The sequence below is a fragment of the Pimephales promelas genome, chromosome 19 (genome assembly GCF_988280905.1).
Source record: "Pimephales promelas chromosome 19, fPimPro1.hap1.1, whole genome shotgun sequence".
Classification (NCBI taxonomy): Eukaryota; Metazoa; Chordata; class Actinopteri; order Cypriniformes; family Leuciscidae; genus Pimephales; species Pimephales promelas.
In genome coordinates this window covers 21,479,967-21,502,728 of record NC_142787.1, presented here as the reverse complement: position 1 = coordinate 21,502,728, position 22,762 = coordinate 21,479,967, and the positions used below count along the sequence as shown (strand labels likewise).

The following is a 22,762-nucleotide window of genomic DNA, read 5'->3' as shown; positions in this document are numbered from 1 at the left end:
TCCTGTACCGTGTCCTTCCCAGTCCCTGTCTAATTCTCCTAGCACTTCTCCACGTGTCACCCTGTCCCAGTCTGGTTCTCCCAAGGCTTCTTCACGTGTCTCCCCATCCAAGTCAGCCCAGATTCCTCATCCTCAACCCTCGTCCAGTAAACCCAAGACCCCCAGTCCTCCTACCCTCCCTGGTCGACCCCCCCTATGAACTTTCTTGCTCCCCCCCCCCCTCTCTCTTGTTTGTTATTTTTATTGATGTATCCCAACCCCATTATTGTATATTCTTGTATGCCGTTGCTTTTATTTGTCATGTTTTGTTGGTTTGTGTCTGAATTTACTAGAGTAGTGGTAACACAAAGGTAAATAAAGGTATGTTTGGCAGTGTACTTCCACTGTCATTGTTCACTACTGTGGAATAAATGTGGCGTTATTTTGGAGATAACAGTCCCGAGGTGCCTAGTCCGAACTATTTCTCCACATGCAATGAGGGGAATGCAATTTCAAGATTTGAGTCAGCCTCACAGTCTTCAAAGCTGGGGTTGGTCGTCTCATAATAAACCAGAGAGTTATGCTTGCAGCGGAGATTTACTTTTCACTCCAACCTGTCACTGATGAACTGAACCACAGCACGAGACTAAAAAAAGGCCTCCGAACCAGGAAACAATCAGGAGGTGTGTGGAGCATTATAAGGAGCTGTGCTGCTGCAATGATAAAATGGATAAATACACATTTTAATACAAGGAGGAATCCTATGTGTCAGCATTAATTAAAATGAGCACACATCAATGTATCTCTTAAAGACAAATACAACAATAGAAATATTCACAGTTAGACACTTTATTTGATAAATTCATAAAAGCAGAAACTCAATAGTTAACACTGAAAATTGGGGCTATGATTGGCAGTGCAGTTATACTCGGAAGTAAAAATTTAATTTATTCTTATTATTAAATAACCTCAATATTATGCAAGTTTGTATTTTTATAATACAGTTAAATTGTTATACATTTAAATTATTTAATTACATGCATTTGCTTGTATAAACACTACAAGGGATTCACAATATAGAAAACATTTTCATAATATATTATCAGCAGTTTTATATTATATACATATATTAAATATTTGTTGTGATCTGTTTCTAATGATTTTAATAATAATACAAATATACAAAAGCAGGAAAGTAAAAACTTTGTTGAGAGTTACAGAAATATTTACATCAAATTTAGATATTTTACGCATATGCATACACAGGACCTTTTTTGTGAAAAACAATTTCTGTGTCAAATTGTTCATAAAACATTTGCATAAACTGTCATATTCAGTCCAATGCAACAGTTTATGTAAGAATGGATTTCTGGACAATTTACACAGAATGCTTGTGTTTCATGAATGAGGCTAATAGAACTTTTGCATAAACAACCCTGTCCCGTATCACACTTTTGACACTGGTGTAGCCACAGGCCATGGACCTTCTGGAAGAAAGCCATTGGACTCTGTGGATTCCGGTATCTGACCGAACACTTCCACTGGGCTGGAAAAATGTACATGATTGACTTTTTCGGCCTTACCATTTAACCCACCCTGGCCGATACTGGCAGCCTGAAAACCTCCATCTGGTTGGCTGGCCCAGCTGAAGTTCTGGCCGCTCTTCTTGAGAGCAGCCAGATTTTTGATGTCTAGAGTAGCAAAGGTTGTGAACTGGACCTGATTCCTTTTACTTGTGGGAGAATGTAGAGGTTCGCTGCGAACGGGCCTGGCCAGCAGGGTGGCTGATCGGACAGCCATTGGAGCCATATTAGCCATCGGATCCCGCCTTAGAGGAAGTGTGTTGGTCCTTCGCCCCAGAGTTGCAGTTCTCTCCTCATCTGGAATAACTGGGATCTCCCTGAACTGGTTCATCTCCGGGCCTCTGCCATTCTGCATCTGAACGGCTCTTTGCATCTCCACAGCAGCCTGCATGTCTTGCTTGGAGGTAGTTGCAATCGGCGCAGCTCTGCTTTGCTCTGCAACTGTACCCAGGCGTACCCAGTGATGCCTGTGCTGGGATTGACCCTGGCACTGAAGCGGAGACTTCTTGCTGCGTGATCTCGCGCTGTTAGTGGCACAGTGAAGCAAGACACTGATAACGGCCAAGCAAAATAGTCCTACTAGCGTGTAGATGCAGACTTCTATGTCTGTAAACATGCTAAACATCTGTATCAGATCGCTTTCCACTAGGGGCGGTTCTCGCTTGGGTTCCTCAGGTGGTAGCGGGAAGTTGGGGTTCTCAAGAAGGTTTCCATACCCATTCTTTATTGGACTTCTGGGGCTTATGGTGACTAGCGCTCTATCTGCGACGGGCTTGGTAATGAGATTTTTATCCATTGTGTTTACTGACTTAATCGTGGATACGCCACCTCCTATTGCTTCTTGAAGATTGGATTTGGTCGCCGTTTTGATCGCACTTGTGGTGCTCTCTTGGATAATGGTGTGTTGAAGCATGTTCAGAGCGGATGTAAGGATCAATTTGGAGTTGTTATCATCATTGGCCTGGTCGCTCTCTTTCTTGCTAGTCCCCGCGAGCAGTTCATCCGGAGGGAATTTCACCTTCACCATGCCTCCACCCACAGCTAGTTTGCTCTTGCGTTTGGATTTCTGACAGGCCTCACAGATAGCAAGCTCTGCTCTGAGCAGTAAGCCCTGTCCCTCGGCTTCAGCGACCACGACAAAGACAGACCCAGGTGTCTTCCGCACAGATGCTACCCTTGTGTCCAATGAAGAAATAGTGAGAGAATAACCACTGGGATCGTACAAATCAAGAGGAGTCTGAGAGCCATCACTGAACTTCAGCCAGCAGCCAACAACCGCCTCCTGTTTTATAAAATTGAAAAATATTGCTTAAACATTACATAAAATTGGAGCAGGCCAATCAAACTTTAAACCATCAAAGCTGGTAAACTTGGAAATAATTCCCAGTTAGCGTAACAGCAAGCACGGTATCTCAGAGACACAACCATGTTCATTTCAAATTAAGTAGCCCTTTGGCAGGATGTAGTATATGGCCTAAAAAACTCCATGCATGGAGGTCCATTTATCCAAACGGATCAATATTTATGTGCTTGTGTTCAAAACTCAATTTGCTTAGCCACCAGTCCTAACCGGACCATGGCTTGGTTCCAACTGGAGCAACTGTAGCACCATTTTACTGTTTCTATTATGGTAATTATCTATCGGCGCTACAACCTCTAATGTTTTTATAAAATGAGAAAAGAAGAATGCAGCAAATACAATAATGACTTTTAAATCATATATAGATGATTTTCTCTCTACATTTCTCATTTAGCTCATTTAGATCTACATTTAGCATTATTTATCAGCATGTTAAGAGCATTTCATAATAAACAATGTTATAATTGGAAAAAAATATTTGTATAGTGCAAGCAAAAACAAATAAAACTTTGAAATTTGAAAAATTTGAAAAATTGGTTTTCTGCTCAAGGTGAGAACATTTTAATTATGTACATTTTTCTTTGTTTTTAGTAGATACTTAATTTAAGCATAAAAACCATGATACAGTATTTTTTCTGTCAGATTTTTTCATGTATCTAAATGTAAAAATAATAATAGCCTGATGAAACAGCTGATCTTATCATTTAGTATTGAGACCGGACCTCTTGGAACTTTAATTGAAATTCCCTGGCTTATACAGTATAAGCAAATGCCACCACAGAACTGTCCTATATTCTGGGGTGAAAAACATTATGCATTGCCTGAGGAGCACTGCTGGCAAAGCCCATCACAAGACAAATGAGGCCTCTTGCTGAGTACTAATAGTTTGATATTGATTGGATCATGTTATGCCACTCAGACGTGGCAATGGAACTAGCAGTCATATAAAGGAATTTAGAGCATTGCTGAACTCCGTGTTCTCTTGTTACTTTTACCTAACAGCATGTCTACGCCAGACACGACCGCTGTCGCAACAGCTAGAAGCCATCACTGGACGCGACAAACTGACAGTTGCATTCACTCACAAAAATAAATGTTTTGTATATTTACGGTAGGAAATTTACAAAATATCTTAATGGAACATCATCTTTACTTTACTTTATTATACTATAATGATTTTTGGCATAAAAGAAAAATCGATAATTTTGACCTACAAAATGTACTGTTGGCTATTGCCACAAATATACCCAAACTACTTGTGATTTAGATTTTTTTGATTTTTTGATTTTGTGATCCAGGGTCACATTTGCCCATGATAAGCTTCTTTTCAATTATGGAAATAAACAATATTGACATTTAAAATCCCTAGATTTTCTCTTGTCTCTTATAGAGTATATGCAATTTTGATTGATCAGAATATAGTTCCATTAATAAGATTAACAGCAAATGTAGCTACAGTACATTAATTACCTGCTTGGGGTAGTGTATGGTCTCCTGTGTAGTTGTCTTGGCAACGATGACCCTGTTGCTTCCTGGGCTGAGCTGGAGGTTCAGGGAAAGGCCAGAGACCAGCTGCACACCCAGCTCTGTTATACTGACTTTATCATCCAGAACCCTGATCATCCTCTCAGCCAGAACCAAGTCGGACAATGGAGACATCACCTGGATAACAGAAACCAAACCCAGCATGGCATCATTTGACATTTATTTGTTTTACAATTAAAAAAACAAGCTGTACTGTATTGTCACTGATAATAAACACACACTAAACTTTATTCCCTTAATGAATAATGAGCATGGTGTAGCACTGACAGCTGCGGGCGGCTCTGTCATTATCAGCATTACCTGCACAGTGGTGACTCCCACAGCCTTGCCTGTCAGAACACTTCCTGCCTGCAGGCGTGCAACACTCGTATCCTCAACTCTCAGAAAGTAGCGCACCAGCCGCGTCACATCCACCTGCCAATCAGAGCCGAGGAAGTATGCGGGAAATGGGCTGCTTGGATCTGGTGAGTCTGCGGTGAAGACCGTAAGCACTCGAATCAAACTGTGCTGATACTGCAGCATGCAGCCTCTGCCCTTCCTCTCATCCTCTTCCTCCGAGTCCCAGCTCACCCTGAGAAACATGCAGAGAAAAGATGAACAACTCTTTTCCTTACTCTCCGGCTCTCTAAACATTTTTTTTCTGCTATCTGCTATTTGACTAGGCTCTGCAATCGCTCATCTCTACATTATAATGAAAGTCTCTGCAATGTCATAAAAACTGCCGGGATATCTCTGGAAAACATTCTCTATAGTAATAAGAAAAAGTGCTAGTAGAAAAAAAGAAAAGAAAATGAGAAAATAAAAATCCTACAGCAACTCAAGAATTCAAAATTCAAGTTCACAATATAAATGATGCATTAAAAAACTCTATTAACAACCCAAAAGTAGGACAATAAAATAAATATTAATAATAAAAAAATGACATTTGTCAAATTTATTTATTTATATAATGATTAATTATCAAATTATAATAATCTCTCATCTCTACCTTTACACTGAAGGTATAATGAAAAAACTGCCAGGATATCTCTGCGGAAAACATTATCTTTTCTAATAAGAAAAGAACCCTTCGGAACAAGTGGAAAAGGTCCATATATAAAAGCACTGAGCTAGTTTAAGGAACTGAAATTAAATTAAAGAACCACAATTAAAGAAGAGCCAGTAGAGCCAGACACAATATAAATTACACAAAATAAATGTTAATAATTAAAACCTTCTTTTTAAGAAAATACATTTATCTATCTATCTATCTATCTATATATCTATCTATCTATCTATCTATCTATCTATCTATCTATCTATCTATCTATCTATCTATCTATCTATCTATCTATCTATATATCTATAAAAGAAGGGTTTTTAAGCTTTAAATATCTGAGATGAATTAAAATAGGAATTGTCATAAATATAATCATACTATAATGGGGAAATAAAAGTAAACTACTTCCTGAAATCCTGACTGTTAAAATACAAATAAATAATATTTAGTAACAAATCAACTATTTTTTTTATATTTATTTCACTTATCAAATTCTCTGATACAGATTTAAATATCTTACTTACTAATATTTGTCACAATTTAAATGTATTTATATGTACATACGTATATGTATGTTATTGATCAACTGCTAAATCCTTCTAAAATAGTTAAACAATGTAAACCATATGAAGTTTGTTGGGACATTGTGTTAGACTGGAATTATACTCGTCACTTGCCTTTTGTTCCCTGTGACAGGAACTCTCCATCCTTTGATCTGGCTGAGCTCTGGATCGGATATCTCCATCTGCAGGGGGAGTCGAGGCATCCACACGCTCACCTCCAGCTGTGTGCTCAGGTAACTGTAGGTGAAGTTCACCATCATCCGCACTCTCCCACGTGTCTCCTTACCGTTGAGATACACAGCATCACACCTCTCAGACACCTGTGTGTGGAAATAGCCTTTTAAGTTCATTCCTATATGCTAGCTGACAATAGCTTTCTATATCAATACAACAATTTTTGCAAGTCAGTGTTCCCCTCCAAACTTCAACAGTCTGTGAGTGAGTCATGCCTCATAGCATCACAACAAGGTACAAAAATTACTTCCTAAAAAAAAATCAACTCTATAGTTTCTCTGATCATTGTATTGTAGAACTTGCAGAGTCTTATATTACTGGATAAATTATTGTGGTGTGGCATATAACGCCTACTAAAGGAATAAATGTAAATGAATATAAAAAGATAAAGATGCTTTATGGTAATGGAGACATGAGTGTCACTGTGGTATAAGGTAATGGGCCCTGTGTACATTGTTCTGTCTCATTAGGAAAATCTATGGGCACTGTTGTATCACTGTTTCATTCATCCCCACTACTTCAAAGACTAATTTATAAACCACAGGGCACGTGGTATGAAAACTCTGTGCCATAAAAATCTTTTCAAGACAACAAAAAAGAGACTCCTGCACATCTCCTTTGTGTTCAAGGCAAATGAATTTATTCATGGGGTTTGTGCAGTTAAGGTGTGCATGTGTAATAAGGACACATGACAATGCATGGGTTTGTGTGCATTCATTTCTTGTCTGTCTTTTACCAATGAATGAGTCAGAGTCCCTCATTTATGTTTTAAGGCTTAACCCTGAGAAGACAAGGTCAGGGGGGCACTGGAGATTCGTTTTACATCTTCAGAAACTCTCAGTGAAAGCGCCATTGTTTTAGTTGGAAAAACTACAGAGAATGACCCAGAAATAGAAAAAGAGATTTCAAACTCTTCATAATAAGCATGCAAAAACGAAGGCACAGATGTCTAGGACACAGATGAAAAAAAAAAAAAAAAACCTACAAAATGTTCAATGAGGGCTAAGGCTATATGGCTCTCATCTGGCGAGGTCTGTTCTCACAGGTTCGATACTAAATTCAAATAATCAAATGATGAAACTGTGCATATTTAAAATAGAAAAATAAGTACTATAAAAACTATTGATAAATATTTTTATCAAAAGAAGTTGATAAAAAAAACTTATCAACTTCCAAAAGATCCAAAAAAGAATATTTCTATATCTTTTGTTATTGACGTCAAAAGTCCGTTCAAACTCTCACACAAAGTCAAAGATGTTTATGTTTTATATAGATTCAAATATGGGATCCATTGCAAAAAAGGACAAACAGAGAGAATGAAAAAGAGACTGAAACCATAAAAAAAGATGTTTAGTTAAATTTTCCTATTTAGCCTATGTCATGCTTAGCCTGACTACGTCAGACTTCGTATATCCGTTCAATTTCAGCTTTTCAATTTTCATCTGAGATAGCGACCTATCTCTCGGTTTTCCTCCGGCCTGATGGTAATATTAATACATTTCTTTGGATGTACGAATATTTTTGATTACTTTTGTATGATAAACAATTTCGGTCCAATACAAGGTACCGTGTGTCCATCTTGGTCCTGAGGAAAAACCACTTATGAAGAACTGCCCCAGAGAATGACCTTGCAATAACAAAGGGCTCAAGCACTTCATAATACACAGGGGGAATGAAGACAGGTGTCTTAAGCACAGATGTGCTTTGGGTAAAAAAACAGAAGTTCACTGAGGGCTTTCAGGTCATCGTCTGTCTCCCTCCTGCTTTTCTCATTTTTTGGTGAGGAACTAGGAAGTGGAGGCCATCTAAGCCTACTCCACTGACCCCTCTCTTCTGTGCTCTCCCAGTTCTAATAGACATGTCATTCAGAAGCACAGTAAGGCTGCTAATAAGAAGCACACAGAGTGTGAGATTGCTGAAGCCGTCAAATGGCCTGACCTTGACATGCATTACCTTTAGGACATCCTGTTCTGAAGACCTGCAGCGAGAAGAGTTAGTGATGTCCGTGATGGAGCCATCAGCCTCAACGCCCAACACTTTCACAGGCACAGAAACCCTCTTACCAGTGAGCACGGCTGTGTTGAGGAGCTCCGTGTCCTGAAAAAAACACAACAAAGAGCTCTCATTTAGCACTAAAGACGTGCAAAACCACATTTTTCAAAATTGGCATGCACAGAAAAAGTTTGGCTATCTGTCATGCATTCTACATTGTTGGGTTACATCTTATTTTGATGGTCCCCTTTAAACATTCTACTGTCTATATAACGTTGCACCAATATGTAAACTCTCATTGGAGTGCTAGTTGAATATTAGTAGAGGGTAGGGTTAGGGTTAGTAGAATAAGTTGATGTGTACTTGCAAAGTTACTTATAGTCTGTAGAACGTTGGGGGACCATCAAAATAAAGTTAGCAAATATTAAGCAGTTTACTAACTCTTTAATGAGATGTAGTTGACATGTAGGTACAATGATACAGTACTTATGGTCAGCAGAATGTTTAAAAGTACCATTAAAAAGTGTTGACCTCAACCCACTGTGAATTGTCATCACAACATGATCTACAGTAGATGTCTAAAACATTTGTTTTTGTTGAATATGCAAAAAATATGTAAGAGTCTGATAAAAACTACATACCAATGAAAAAATGTTTGACATATACAAGTTCATGAATTTATGGTTTTATTTTATATAATGTAGAATTTGCAGCTTACTAAAATGGTATTTGTAGCTTACTAAAATGGTATTTGTAAAGAAAAAGTAATTATAATGACAATATAAAATATACAAAAAAAAACTTTGCTATATATTTTGCTAAACAAAAAAATGGAACCCATTTTTGTTATTGGGGTCAAGAAAATGTTGGCAGGGTAGAAAAAAAGTCCAAGGCCCAACTAGACTAAAACAAACCCAATTGAGTCCAGAAAACAATAGCTAAAGACTCCCGTCTGAATATGTATGGCTGTAGTGCTTTAAAGGAATTATATTTAAAGAGACAGTTTTACTGTGCAAACTGTTTAACAGCACACCAATTAAAGCATAAAAAAAATAAAATCCCATGCCTAATTAGCACTGAAGTATGTACATATGGAAGAAATTCGACACACTTTAAAAAATAAATAAATAGGCTAATACTAAGATCAAGCACTCTCATCATCTAATAAGCTAAATCTCCTATTGGTGGTGAGGAAAATCTTAAACGGGTCAAAAATGTCAGGGCAACAAAGGCAACAATCGAGGATCAGACAAGCTCTGTCTGAGTTTAATACCCTAATGATTATCTTACAGTGTGCCACTGTGATGACGAACACACTAGGATGATTGGGTTTGAGCGTAGATTTAACTTCTAGACCCAACAGATGTCCACAAGCATCCTCCAAACGCAACACAACAAAAGGAATATTATTTGGCTACTGCAGCAAAACTAATCGCCCCTCGGGGACAAATAAAGGTCTTGAACTTGAACTTGATCAACAGATGCTGACTATGATTTGAAAAGTTACCGGCAAAATCCCACGATTTATGGTGGTGTTATTTCAGAGACAGGGTCATGCTGTGAAATAGACCATTCCAGTAAACAGATCGGGCAGCTAGCCGTATAATGGACGCTTGACATCAATGAATTGTCACAATCTCTTTTGGTTTTATTTGTCTAAAAAGAGCTATATTTTTATATTTTAATGAATGCTGGAGAACTTGCAATAAAGGACTGCATGTGGATGGCTTTGGGAATTATGTGCATGTCCTCATAAAACGAATGTCAGTTTCGTTAGGGTATACGTATTCTGCAGTGGTGTGACCAACTGTAGGGGTGATGATAGGAAGAGATCAAAGGGTGAAAGAAGTGGCACTGCGCCTCTGGACAATTAACACACGTACACACTCACAAAAACACACAGACAGAACAAAAACACATAAATCATTTATAAGGGCTAGCCTGTCATTGTAGCTTTATATTCAAAGGTTTTTACACAACGCATGACAAATACTTGTCACACCAAAGTGATTTCATGTCCACGTTTCACAGACGTCCTTACAAAACGTGACCTCACAAAACCTTGGCGAAGTTAAAGGGATAGATCATCCAAAAAATGTATTCACCATCACCCACATGTCATTCCAAGTTTTTTTCTTCACAATTTTAAAATAACCTTACATAGATCTTTACAAACAATGATAGTTTGCATTAAAAAAAAAATTATTTATAAATATACACTACCGGTCAAAAGTTTTAGATCAGTAAGATTTTTTATGTTTTTAAATGAAGTCTCTTCTGCTCACCAAGGCTGCTTTATTTGATGAAAAAAAAAATGACAAACAGTAATATTGTGAAATATTATGACAATTTAAAATAACTGTTTTCTATTTTAATATATTTTAAAATGTAATTTGAAAGCTGACTTTAACATCTTTACTGTTGCTGATTACACATCAGTTTTCAGTGATGATCCTTCAGAGATCATTCTGATTTTATGCTCAAAAAACATAAATTATTATTTTCAATGTTGAAAACAGTCATGTACCATTTTTTCCCCCAAAATTCTATGATGAATAGAAAGTTCAAAAGAACAGCATTTCTTTAAAATATAATCTTTTCTAACATTATAAATGTCTTTACTATAACTTTTGATCAATTTAACTCGTCCTTGATGAATAAAAGTATTTTCTAATTTCTTTACCCCAAAAATAAAAAAATAAATTCTTACTGACCCCAAACTTTTGAATGGTAGTGATTAATGTTACAAAAGCTTTCCATTTCAGATCAATTCTGTTCTTTTGAACTTTCTATTCATAAAAGAGCATCATATTATAATAATTTCGGTAGGATCATGTGACACTGAAGACTGGAGTAATGATGCTGTAAATTCAGCTTTGATCACAGGAATAAATTACACTTCACTATATATTCACATAGAAAACCGCTGTTTTATATTGTAATAATATTTCACAATATTACTGTTTTTTTGTATTATTTATAAAATAATTGCAGCCTTGGTGAGCAGAAGATACTTCTTTTAAAAACATAAAAAATCTTACCGATCTAAAACTTTTGACCGGTAGTGTATATTTCTATTTATGTTTGTGTTTCCTCTATATAACAGATAATTTCAGGTTTCCTATAACTGAGGTTCCATATGATCATAACACAAAAGGTTCCATGTGATCTAAAAAGGTTACATGTGATCATAACACAAAGTTGACCGAAGGTAAAACAAACATTCCCGACCTTGATCAGAGGCGCTATTCCCACATAGTCTCTCTGAATAGTGTAAATCCTCATGGTCCCTTCATCCCGTATCATGTTTCCAGGCAGTTCCAGTCGCCACGTGATCATCTGGCTCTCTAACTGGTCACTCTGCTCCTCTGTTTCAAAGTCCAGTTGCAAGACCTCCAGGAGACCTCTGTAAATAAAACATCAGAACACAGTCAGTTCCCAATCTCTGCAACAAGTGGCTTAAATTCACTTCCTGAGAGGATGGTGTGGAATCTTAATAATGAAAGCACAATGAGTTATCAGGAGAGATGGAGCAACTAAACCACTTGAGTAGCATTAAAACACTCAGCATTCTAATGAGCGTATCAGTAGGTTCATCGGAGGAGCATGATTCAGCTCACAACAGGCCTTTCAAGCTGGTATTTGTTTTGATAAAGTGCTTTTATATAACTAACAGAAAGGCAAAAATCTAACTTTTTTATACAGTATATATAAATAGACCATTTGTTCAGTCAGACATAACAATGAAACATGTCCCATCATCATCATCATGATGCTGCAGTGGAATCCTCTCCATTCGGCGCTCCACTAGTTAATGTGGACACCTCTGTTCTAATCTTGCAGAACGTGCTGGTCTTTAAGCTGGTCTAACATACTGATGTACCAAGGATGATTAAAGTAAAGTGGGTCATCGCTGTAAAACATGGAAATAAGGGCTCTGGAGAAAGTAGTCAGGATATACCGCTTGTGACAACGCCCATGTTGTCAAGGGTTTGACTATAATAGTTTTAAAGCAATGTAAATAATCGACTGGTATAATCACGACTCAGTTAACGACTGAAATGGATTTAGCTCAAGAGATTTCGATTCTGTACCAATTTCCTGTTAAAAAGAGAAGGTGAGGCAGGATTGTACAATACTGATACATATAAGCGCAATATGAGTAATCAAACATTTTAGTCCATTACTGTTCCAAATTTGAGGGTCAGTAACTTTTTAAAAAATAAATGTTTTTTTTTTCTTCAGCAAGGATCCATTAAATTGATCAAAAGGGATAATAAAAAAGTAAAGACATTTATAATGTTAGAAAAGATTACAATGTTTGTTGAGCACCAATCAGCATATCAGAATGATTTCTAAAAGAATGTGACACTAAAGACTGGAGTAATGATGCTGAAAAAAAATCAGCTTTACAATTACAGGAATTAATCTACATTATATTTTCAACCATATTTAAAAATAAAACAGTTATTTTAAATTGTAATAATGTTTCAAAATATTTCAGTTTTTAACTCTCGCAGCCTTGTTGAGCCTGAGAGACTTCTTTCAAAAACATTGTAAAAAAATCTTATCGACCCCAAACTTTTGAACAGTGCTTTTAAAACAAGATTATTTTGCCGACTTCAAAGTTAACATACATTAAATAAAACTCGAATGGAGTTTTTCAAAATAATAAAATTAAATAATAAATCAAGTATTTATTAGAGTGATATACCTTTTGATTCCTGTAAATCTGAAACCATGTATGATAAATGTCAGGGCGGAGGGAGATCTTCAAAATTGACTAAAAACATTCTTAGTGTGTAGTCTATTACTAGGTGCTATGGCTATAGAACTAGTACATGCATATACAGTAGTGTGCTGTTACATGATACACACTATAATCTGCAATAAAAATGACAACCCATTGCCATGGACACCGGGCACCGAACTAGAGTCAATGCGACCAAGAGAAATATTACACCCAGATGGAGGCTTTCATTAATAAGATGCTCAAACTCTTGAATTGGATCCAGAAACACTTGAAACCCTTTATATGAAATCCAAGTGAATCGCTCCCCTGCTTTTCATACACAGAGGTAATATGAACTCAAAGCTCATTCTTCTTAATAACAGTGCGTTTTCTGTGGATACAAGCAGCTGAGGTGATGGAAAGACATCACATTTTTATTCATCACAAGTTATTTTCAGTCGTTTTCCACATGAATACCTACGTTACAGAATTGATGTGTGCCATTAATCATGAAATCGCAATGTGGCGAGTTTTCCTCTGAAGCTAAGTGCCAGTACAGGTTAAACACAGCTAAACTGCACCTTTTTAACCAGAAAAAGATGGTTTTTAATTTTCATTCAAAATACCATCCTGCGAAAGGCGAACAGGTTGCCTGAACATCTGTTAGTACCTGAACAATGAGTGGGGAAGAAGAAATTAGAAGACTAGAAGATTAGAAGTTTTTTTGTCAAAAAATAATTTTGCAATCTGTCACTTAATTCTCACAGCTTCAGAGGAAACAGAGCCCATCTGGCAAAGTGCAAGGGCAGAAAATGCTTTTTAGCAATACAATGCCTTTGAAATGCGAGCCAGGGAGAGTCTGCGGCTGAGTGGTTTCTAAGAACGACATGGGTGATACAGCGAGGGCTTGCCTTTTGCTAGCAAATGTGCGCTTCTTCTGGCAGGACACAGAGATGGTTTGGGCGTCACTTCCTCTCCCAGGTTCCAGAGTGATGTCCCACAGGTGTGCGTCGCTGGGTCTGGCTGTGCTGAATGACATGCCTTTTCTGGATGTGGCTCTGTGAGAAAGTACACACAAACACAGATGATATCAATGGAAAGATATCAGCCTCAGGCGGACACCCACAGTCTGCTTACTGAACGCCTGAAGCATATTGCACACAAAAATTAAAACAGCTGGCTGAAATAGTAAGTTGCAATCTTACTGGCTGGTGCTATACAACTTGCATTAGGCAAAAACTAGAAAACTTTTCAGTGATTTTTTTACAATTACACAGGTACAGTTATACATTACCATTCACCCATCACCATTCATCCATTTATTTGAAATAAAGTCTTTTCTAACCATATACAGTTGCAATCAAAATATTCAACCCCCACAGAGACTAATAATTTACAAATGTAAGCTTTTTTTTTAAAGATAACATTTTTTATTGCATCTCTAACAGTTTAGTGTCAAATCAACTGTTGTTTAACTACTGCGCTGGTAGGCGTGGCCTCCTAGGGCAGCGAAGCAAGTGCATTCTGGGAGTTGTTGTCTTTCATCTACATAAGCCAAAAATACATTTTCTGACTTTTCTCAGTCTAGAAAGCTCCAAATTCAAAAATAATTTCACATTTCTTCTATTTTAAATTTTTAAATACACATTCATCTTGGTCATCGTGGAATGACCCTTTAAAAGTTCCTAGGGACACAACTGTGAGCCATTCATTAATGGGAATACAATGTTTGATCAGAGCAACAGAGAAAAAAATATCTGCCAAAGATTTGCAAGATGATCTGAAGAGTTCAGATGCAAAAGCCTCTAAATGCCATTTGAAATTTTCTTCTTTAATGATGATTTTTGTCAAACTTGTATATTTAAGTTCAGTAATTTCACTTAAATAACAATTAATAGGTAATTATCAATGCCATTTAAGTGAAATCCCTGAACTTAAATATACAAGCTTGATAAAAATGATCATTCTAGAAGAAAATTTCAAATGGCATTTAGAGGCTTTTGCATCTGAACTCTTCATCTGATAAAAGGAGGGGAAAAATATTTTTAGGCAGAGTATAAGAAGAACACTAGACAAGCATGGTCTTAATGTTGGGACGTCTTGCCGAAGGCCACTCTGGACGAAGAAGAACATTAAAGGCTAAATTGAATATGCTGAAATTCATTTGGATATTCCCGTGGAGTTTTGGAATGATGTTGCGTGACCAAACTGAAACTTTTTGGACCTATGGATCAGCAGTATGTCTGATGCAAAAAAGGCAAAGCTTATGAGCAGAAGAACACAATCTACATGGTCAAACATGGAGGTGGTCCCATCTTGATATGGGATGCTTTGCAGTAGCAGGTAGTGGAAATCTTGACTGTTAAAGACATCATGAAGTCTTTGAAGTATCAAGCCATTTGGGAAAGATGCCTATGCCTTCAGTGCAGAGACCAGCAGGACAGCCATCCCAAAAGTATATATCCAAATCTACTTAAGCTGGTTCAGGGATCAGTTGTAGAATTTTCTTAAGTGGCCTGTACAGTCTTGATGGAATTTGAAGAAAGCAGTGGTAACATAAAAACCAGAGATTATCAGTGATCTGGAAGCTTTTCAAGCGAAGAATGAGCCAAGATTGCAGTAGAGAGGTGAAAGAAGCTTCTAAGCACTTACAGGCAGCGTTTATTTATAAGAGGTTATAAAGGATGGAAAGATTCTGCACAAAATTTGAGGGGTTGAATAACTTTGTTTTCAACACAAATGTTTTGATGGCACCCTTTACCATCAATATGAGACGCAGATATATATGGGCCAGAAGGCGCCTCCTAGTGGTCTGACCCTAACCCTTCCCCAGACCTAAACCTACCCATAACCGAAGCATGTTATATTGACGCTAAAGGGTGCCATGTGCGTTGGATATATACGCATTGTCAAAAGTGTCACTATATGATGCCTTGGGATGAGAATGTGTTGGAACTGTATATTTGCCTTTGTTTTTTAAAGGATATTTATATTTTAAAAAATCTTGTTATTACTTCTGGATAAGATGCTGCCAGTTACATAAATATAGCCACGATAAGACTAGAAATTAGTTGGACCTAATCAGTCAAACTTTTCAGATTCAAATTAGGCCAATCTAACTTTTTTATGTAACTAAAAAAATATATAATAATTATGACCCTCTTGGCAATACTGCACAATGAAAAATGCACACAGGCTCACATAGAAACTATTCATGTATGTTACAATGACCATGCCCAGTGAGTGTTAAAGAGGCCGACCTGCGCATTGAAAGGTTGAGGTGGAAAACTTTCACCTCTCTGATGGACAGAAAACCAACACATCTCAAGCCCATCTGCACTGACATCCTTTTCCATTCAACCTGACTCATGGCCACATTTATATAAAAAAAATAAATAAACAAACATGTACAAACACATTAATGGTTGTCGAAGGAGATATAAATCCTGTTCGTAAGACCTGCTAGTGCTAACCACGGGTTGAGGTCAGCCGGCACGACTCAATTCCCCGTTTCACTTGCCAGATATAAATCTTGCGCGATTGCACATTTAACAATGTTGTATTCATCAAGGGTGTAGAGTGAGTTTGCCGCTCTAGAGAATTTAATCTCTCTCTCTCTCCTTTGACTTGGCCAACACAACCACATGTCCACCATTCAGTTTAAAGACAGAGCCAAATGCTTCTTTTCTCCTCTGTTTTTTTTCCCCTATCTCTCGGCTTTATCCGCCAGCCAGACAGTTTGTCGGTCCCTCCTCTCCACTGATGGGACTTAGAGACCATGGAATCTTGCCACGTGAGAATCTCCCAGACATGTGCTGGACTCAGGCGTCTCAGGAAGTGGTGCCATGGAGGAAACAGGTCACGGTGGGAGAAGTAGAATGAGAGCGGCTGACAGCGTTGTGACACACTGCATTATCTTTCCTCAACCCCACATACATTTCTTTTCTTTCTGTTTCACGCCACACACTTCAATTCTGCCCCAAAAACAACAGATTGTCATGCAGCGGATATAATTCATTAGGAATGTGCACAATGAGCCTGTGCATTTATTGACACATGCAGATGTGCATATAAATTATTATTTGGTAACACTTTACAATAAGGTTCCTTAGTTAACATGAACAGAACTTCTTCAGCATTTATTAATCTTATTTAACATTATTTTTAACATTTACTAATACATTATTCAAATCAGAAGTTGTATTTGCACTGTGAACTAACTTGAACAAACAAAGAACAGCAGTCTTTTTATTAACTAATATTAACAAAGATTAATAAATACAGTAACAAATGAAGAGTTCAGATGCAAAAGCCTCCATTTGAAATTTTCTTTTAAAATTATTATTTTTATCAAGCTTGTATATTTAAGTTCAGTAATTTCACTTAAATGGCAATGATAATTACCTATTAATCGTTATTTAAGTGAAATTACTGAACTTAAATATACAAGCTTGATAAAAATGGTCATTTTAGAAGAAAATTTCAAATGGCATTTAGAGGCTTTTGCATCTGAACTCTTCAAATGTATTGCTCATTTTTAGTTCATGTTAGTTAATACATTAACTAATGTTAACTAATGAACCCTTATTGTGTTTTTATCTGGTATTGAGCAGAAATACATGATATCAGTTCACGTCACATGTAGATCTCTGGGATAGCACCAGTCAACCCCTGGGACTTAAGGGCGAGGGATTAGAGTCTGTCTTGACCCATTTTGTATTGTCATCTTCTTCAGGGCACGCATCCGATTTTTAGAGACAGATGACACCCTCGGTTGGATAATCCAAACATTTTTAATTCCAGGGAAATGAAGAGAAACAATGAAAGCTTAAAAGGAAAATAAGGAAAAAAGAAATCGCAATACAGAGAGAGAGAAAAAGAGAGAGCGCCAGGGAAAGAAACACTGTATGCATGAGTGACAAACGAATTCAGTCAAATCTATAATGAGGATCTTGATGGAATAAATCTCTGACACAAAATCAAAGAAAGACGAATATTGATGTGGAGCTGCATGGTGCTGCCTGCAGGATAAAATACATAATAGAATAGAATAGAATAGAATAGAATAGAATAGAATAGAATAGAATAGAATAGAATAGAATAGAATAGAATAGATGTGAAATGCAATGCTTAACAGATTCATAGAATTGCAGATATTGTTGTGTCTATTCAAATATACTGTATGAATGAAACAAAACATTTATCTACTGTACATAAATGTATATTAATGATCTGTTAACCAGTAGAATATAATTACTTCATGATAGAATTAATGATCAAATATGATATTAATAAGAAATAAATACAATATAATACAAATATGAACTAATGCTTAACAGATTAATAGTTTGTTAAAATATATATAAATAATATTTTGATTACATTTACATTTATTTTAATTAATGAGCAATATTTTTATAAAATATTAATGCATAAATGTAATTTAATTAGCAGACAACAGAAAAGAAATAGAACAATTTCATAATAAAAGATTCATTATTAGATCATATATTTTATAATACATATTACAAAATGCTTGGGTCAATAGTTTGCCTATTGAAATATATGGTAGAAAAAAAAACATTTCTATAGATCTATATAAATAATCCGTTAATCAGAACAGAAAAGGAACTCATTAATTGCATTCATTAATCAATCACTCTATTTTAAAAATTATTTTATTTATAGATGAATGATTTGTTGACTAGCAGAATAAAATAAATTAAAATAGAATAGTTTTAATAGAACTAACACTGTTCTAATAAACAACAGATTAGAAATCCTGTTTGTTGAGCTGCACAGGACAAGGCACTCCATAACTTGTGATGTCTGATTGAAGTCTGAACTAGACTATGTAGTCCCGATAGCCTCCAGTTGAAAATAACTTTCTGGTAAAAAGATAGAAAATCTCTGAAGGGTTAAAGACTTCACTAATTTTCAATCAGCGTGTGGATTATCTATCATAACCTCAGGGGTCTGGACTCAATCTTGGAGAGAGTAGTGAAGTGGGGCAGAGATTTTTCCCTGGATAAAATCAATCTCTTCTGGATTCCAGCCGTTACCTCACTTTACTGCTAACACTGAAAGCGAATGTCCATTTGAGCTAGGGCCAGGGGCAAAGTAAACCCTATCAGAACCGAGCGAAGAGCCCCAAGGATATTTGGGGCTCAAGAGGTATATGGGGCTCAGCTGCTGGTCAAATGTATGTCTTAAAAGTAGGATTTCTTCACTACCTAAAATAATCAGCACAATTTAAAGGGAGACTTCACACCTGAACTTTTGGCCAGAGATTGGATGATATGAACACTGATTTTAGAACTTCAGACACACAAACTGCACCCTAAGTCTGGATCAAAAAGGTTAATGTGAACTCCGGGACAGTTCGCTGCTGATGTGAATCTGCTGATTGATCACGTCTGATTCAATAAAACTGTATTTGTGTGCGTCGCACTCATTTTCCTGGCAAGCGTGACTCACACACTGCAAGCAGATATGTGCTTGCCTTTAGCAGAAACGGACTCCCGCGCTCTTTGAAATATTTGCTGTACATCCGTGGCAGATAGACGCATGTATCACCGTTATGTGCGGACGCATTCAAAACAAAGCCAAAGGTTTAAAACCAACACACTTCAAAAATGATCATGCAAACACAGCATGGTTCAGTTCAGACCCAAATAATATAACGTGAACACAGTCCAGGGGGGGCAGGGGGAGGGGGAGCAATCGAACATGAGTTCAGACCAGGCAATTGAACCAAGTGTGAAAACACCTCAACTATCAAATCAGTCTAAAAGTCTATCAAACCATATTGTCTAAAGAAAATCTAAATTGAACTACTCTATTTCGACAAGTGTCTTACAATATGGATCAGAATACAATTTACCTCATCATTTCTTGAGGAAAATTTTTCCCCACAGTTTAATTTGCCTTCTAAGTTCATTTCACATGCAAACTTCTAAGAAAAATAAAAATACATCCGGTCCAGAAAAATTGCCTATTTTACTCATTTATTTGCTCTTTCTCTATTGTTGTGGGGTTAGACCAAGGAAAAAGCGTATTGCAGTGTGTTTTTGTACGATAGAGCTCTAGCTGTAATACGTTCACTTCTGCCCAAAGGACTCAAGTAGTTATTAGGTATTTGTTTTCTTGCTCCGTTAAGTTGATGCATTATTTATGGGGAGAAAAGCCACACAAACAATGCAATGTTAAGAAATGAATGCAGCCAAATCATTTCCCCATTATTTTGCCATTTATGGAAGAGTGCCTTTGAAACTCCTCCAGTTGGAAAAGTGAATTGAGCCGGCACAAGGTTATTACATTTGGGTAATCTGTATACTGAGTGGGACCGTTACATTCTGTCGGCTATGAAGTGGCATGACTGTAGCGTAGCATACTTCGAGCTAAGCTTTTTGACCGTTTGACACATCTGTTGGCACTGTCCCACAGTTCTATTTCAAATGGGACATCTCAATCCCCAATGCAACTCCTCTTCCAGGAAAACAGTTGACATTTGTTGTTGTGCATGCATATAATCCTGAACAGAGTAAATTAAATTTCTTTACATTGCACTGTGTGTACAGATTTGTGGCAGAATTCCAGATCGCTGCAGAAAATTATTAAAGCCTGAAAGTCAGGTTAAATCTACCAGACATTTGTGACATTTGCTATATTTTATATATAAGCTTCTTTACTATGCATGCATCCATTCTCATTAGAGGGCTAGATCAACAAACAACCAACAAGAAGGCAAGTAAATGATTTTTAGGTGACAATCCCTTTAAATAAATCGGCAGATAAGATGAAATCAACCTACCGGAGTATGAAATGTTCAACCGGTGATGTACTTGATAGGAACACGTAGAAAGTGGCAGTGTCTGTGGTCTTCAGTGGTTTCGAGGATGTCTGGATGATTACGGCTCCTCCGAGGCGCAAGCGCATAAACGTGGGGTTTCCTGGAGGTGATCGGAGGAGGTTCACAGTCCCAATCCTCTTCATGGAGGCTCCATAGATCTGCCGCCCCGGGTCACCATGCTGTGGACCCCTTCTTATTTTGCTCTCTTGTGGGACACACTGTCCACTGGGAATGGGTCTCATCTGGTAGTAAAGTTCAGCAACATTTCCTCTTTGATCACCTCTCTGCTCCCAGCTCGACCTGCCACCTCCAGGGTTGAACCACGCTGACTCGGGCTTCAGGTGCACCAAGCAGAAGCCACCATCTGCCGAGACGGAGCAGCTGTCCTTGATCTCCCTGGATTCCCAGAAGGCGTATGCTGTGACACAAACGTCCCCTACTTCATTCTGCCCTGGGACGTTTTGGATCGGCCCTTCACTTATATCATCCCTATTACTGGTCACATAAAACAACACATACAAGGCAGGTGTAGACGACCGTACTTGACGGGCCAGTATAAATGGTCGGATCTTGGGGCCAATGTGGATCATATGCAGTGGTATAGACTGCTCCAAAGACATGGGACCATAGCTGACGTTGATTGCCGGCTGGCCATTCAGTCCAGTGAGGATGAAAGGTTGCCTTTGTGCCCGCAGGCTGGAGTTGTCCATTACATCCTGACTCGTCTCTCTGAGAAGAAGATAGTCTGTATTGATGATTTGATAGTTCACACCTGAAAGAATAGCGAGAGGGGACAATGAAATTGGGTCATCGGACAATTCCACAACCTTCATTTCTTGAGGACAGAAAAACATACTTATGAAGAATTAATGGTTTTTATTTAATGGTAAATGTTGAACACATCACATGACCGCAGTGCATTCAAATGAATGGATTTAAACTGGTTGTTTCAGAGACACCAAAACCATAATTGTTTATCATACAACGTGAATTTCGATGTTTTTTTGCCAATAATTCTCTGCACAAAAACTTTTTGGTTGGCACGAATCATGTTTATCTCCATTGAGTTTGAGGCCATACCTTATACCTTTCATAGTTTTGTTCCTGGTTTTAGAGGATGACGGAAAATCACACAACCTGTCGATGTTGGTATGTGCCTAATTTAGATGAAAAAATACTCCAAAAATAATTATTTTATTATCTTCCTATCTGCAACTATCAAAACAGATCTGAAATGCATTTTTGAATCACAACCCACCGGTTGTGAATGACTGTTCTATAGGAATATGTACTCTTAAAATCTGTCATTCAAAAACACTGTAAAAGCAAGGTTACTTTCACAGAATATTATGCTTGGTAAATGTGCTATCAAAATGTTTTTTTTATGTTTCTAGAAAGCTATACCTCAGTGAGCTTGCAATTGCAGAGTTGTATTTCGATGAAGTAATTTGCTATATGGCATTCCTCCCTCATTCAAATTCAGAGTAAAAAAACCCAGATTGGTCTAAACCTGTCAGCAAAAACCTATCATTCTGTGCTGTTTGAACCTCTCCCCAATGTGCTAGTCTATAATATTTTCCGAAAACATTACCATAGATGTCAAGCCCACAAAATGTTTGTTGTTACTTAAATAGCAAAAAATACACCATTTCCCCTCTTGGTGCTAGATGATTTCCAATAAAGAAATGCAGGGGGAGGCAAAAATAGTCAACATCACTCTGATCAAGTGTACTGTGTGTCCGGACAACAGCTTGTCAAATCACTCATCTTGCTTACGGTTTAACCTTTACCTTTTGACAGGCAGAAAGGGCTATACTGATTGCTAAAGTGCAGCATTGAAAAGCTGAAGGTTGATCTTGACATGCAGTGTGTTTTTGGAGGAG

At 37.3% G+C, this 22,762-nt stretch overlaps 1 protein-coding gene across 1 annotated transcript; it reads right to left on the bottom strand.

Annotated features, from left to right (window-relative positions):
• Positions 1 to 832: 832 nt before the first annotated feature.
• Positions 833 to 21,712, bottom strand: LOC120490894 (transmembrane protein 132D). The gene is made up of 8 exons (XM_039688413.2): positions 20,841 to 21,712; positions 13,939 to 14,085; positions 11,527 to 11,701; positions 8,257 to 8,400; positions 6,184 to 6,389; positions 4,768 to 5,038; positions 4,393 to 4,584; positions 833 to 2,844 (listed from the first exon to the last, which is right to left on the bottom strand). The coding sequence occupies exons 1-8, from the start codon at positions 21,710 to 21,712 to the stop codon at positions 1,426 to 1,428; spliced, it is 3,426 nt and encodes a 1,141-aa protein (XP_039544347.2). The 3' UTR covers positions 833 to 1,425.
• Positions 21,713 to 22,762: the final 1,050 nt, after the last annotated feature.

Excerpts from the sequence above, each read along its gene's own strand:
- LOC120490894 (XM_039688413.2), bottom strand. The coding sequence starts at position 21,712 with ATGAAGGTTGTGGAATTGTCCGATGACCCAATTTCATTGTCCCCTCTC. Across the intron at positions 14,086-20,840 it reads GTTGAACATTTCATACTCCG|AGCCACATCCAGAAAAGGCA; the intron begins GTAGGTTGATTT and ends ACTTTCTCACAG. Across the intron at positions 6,390-8,256 it reads CAGAACAGGATGTCCTAAAG|GTGTCTGAGAGGTGTGATGC; the intron begins GTAATGCATGTC and ends TTCCACACACAG.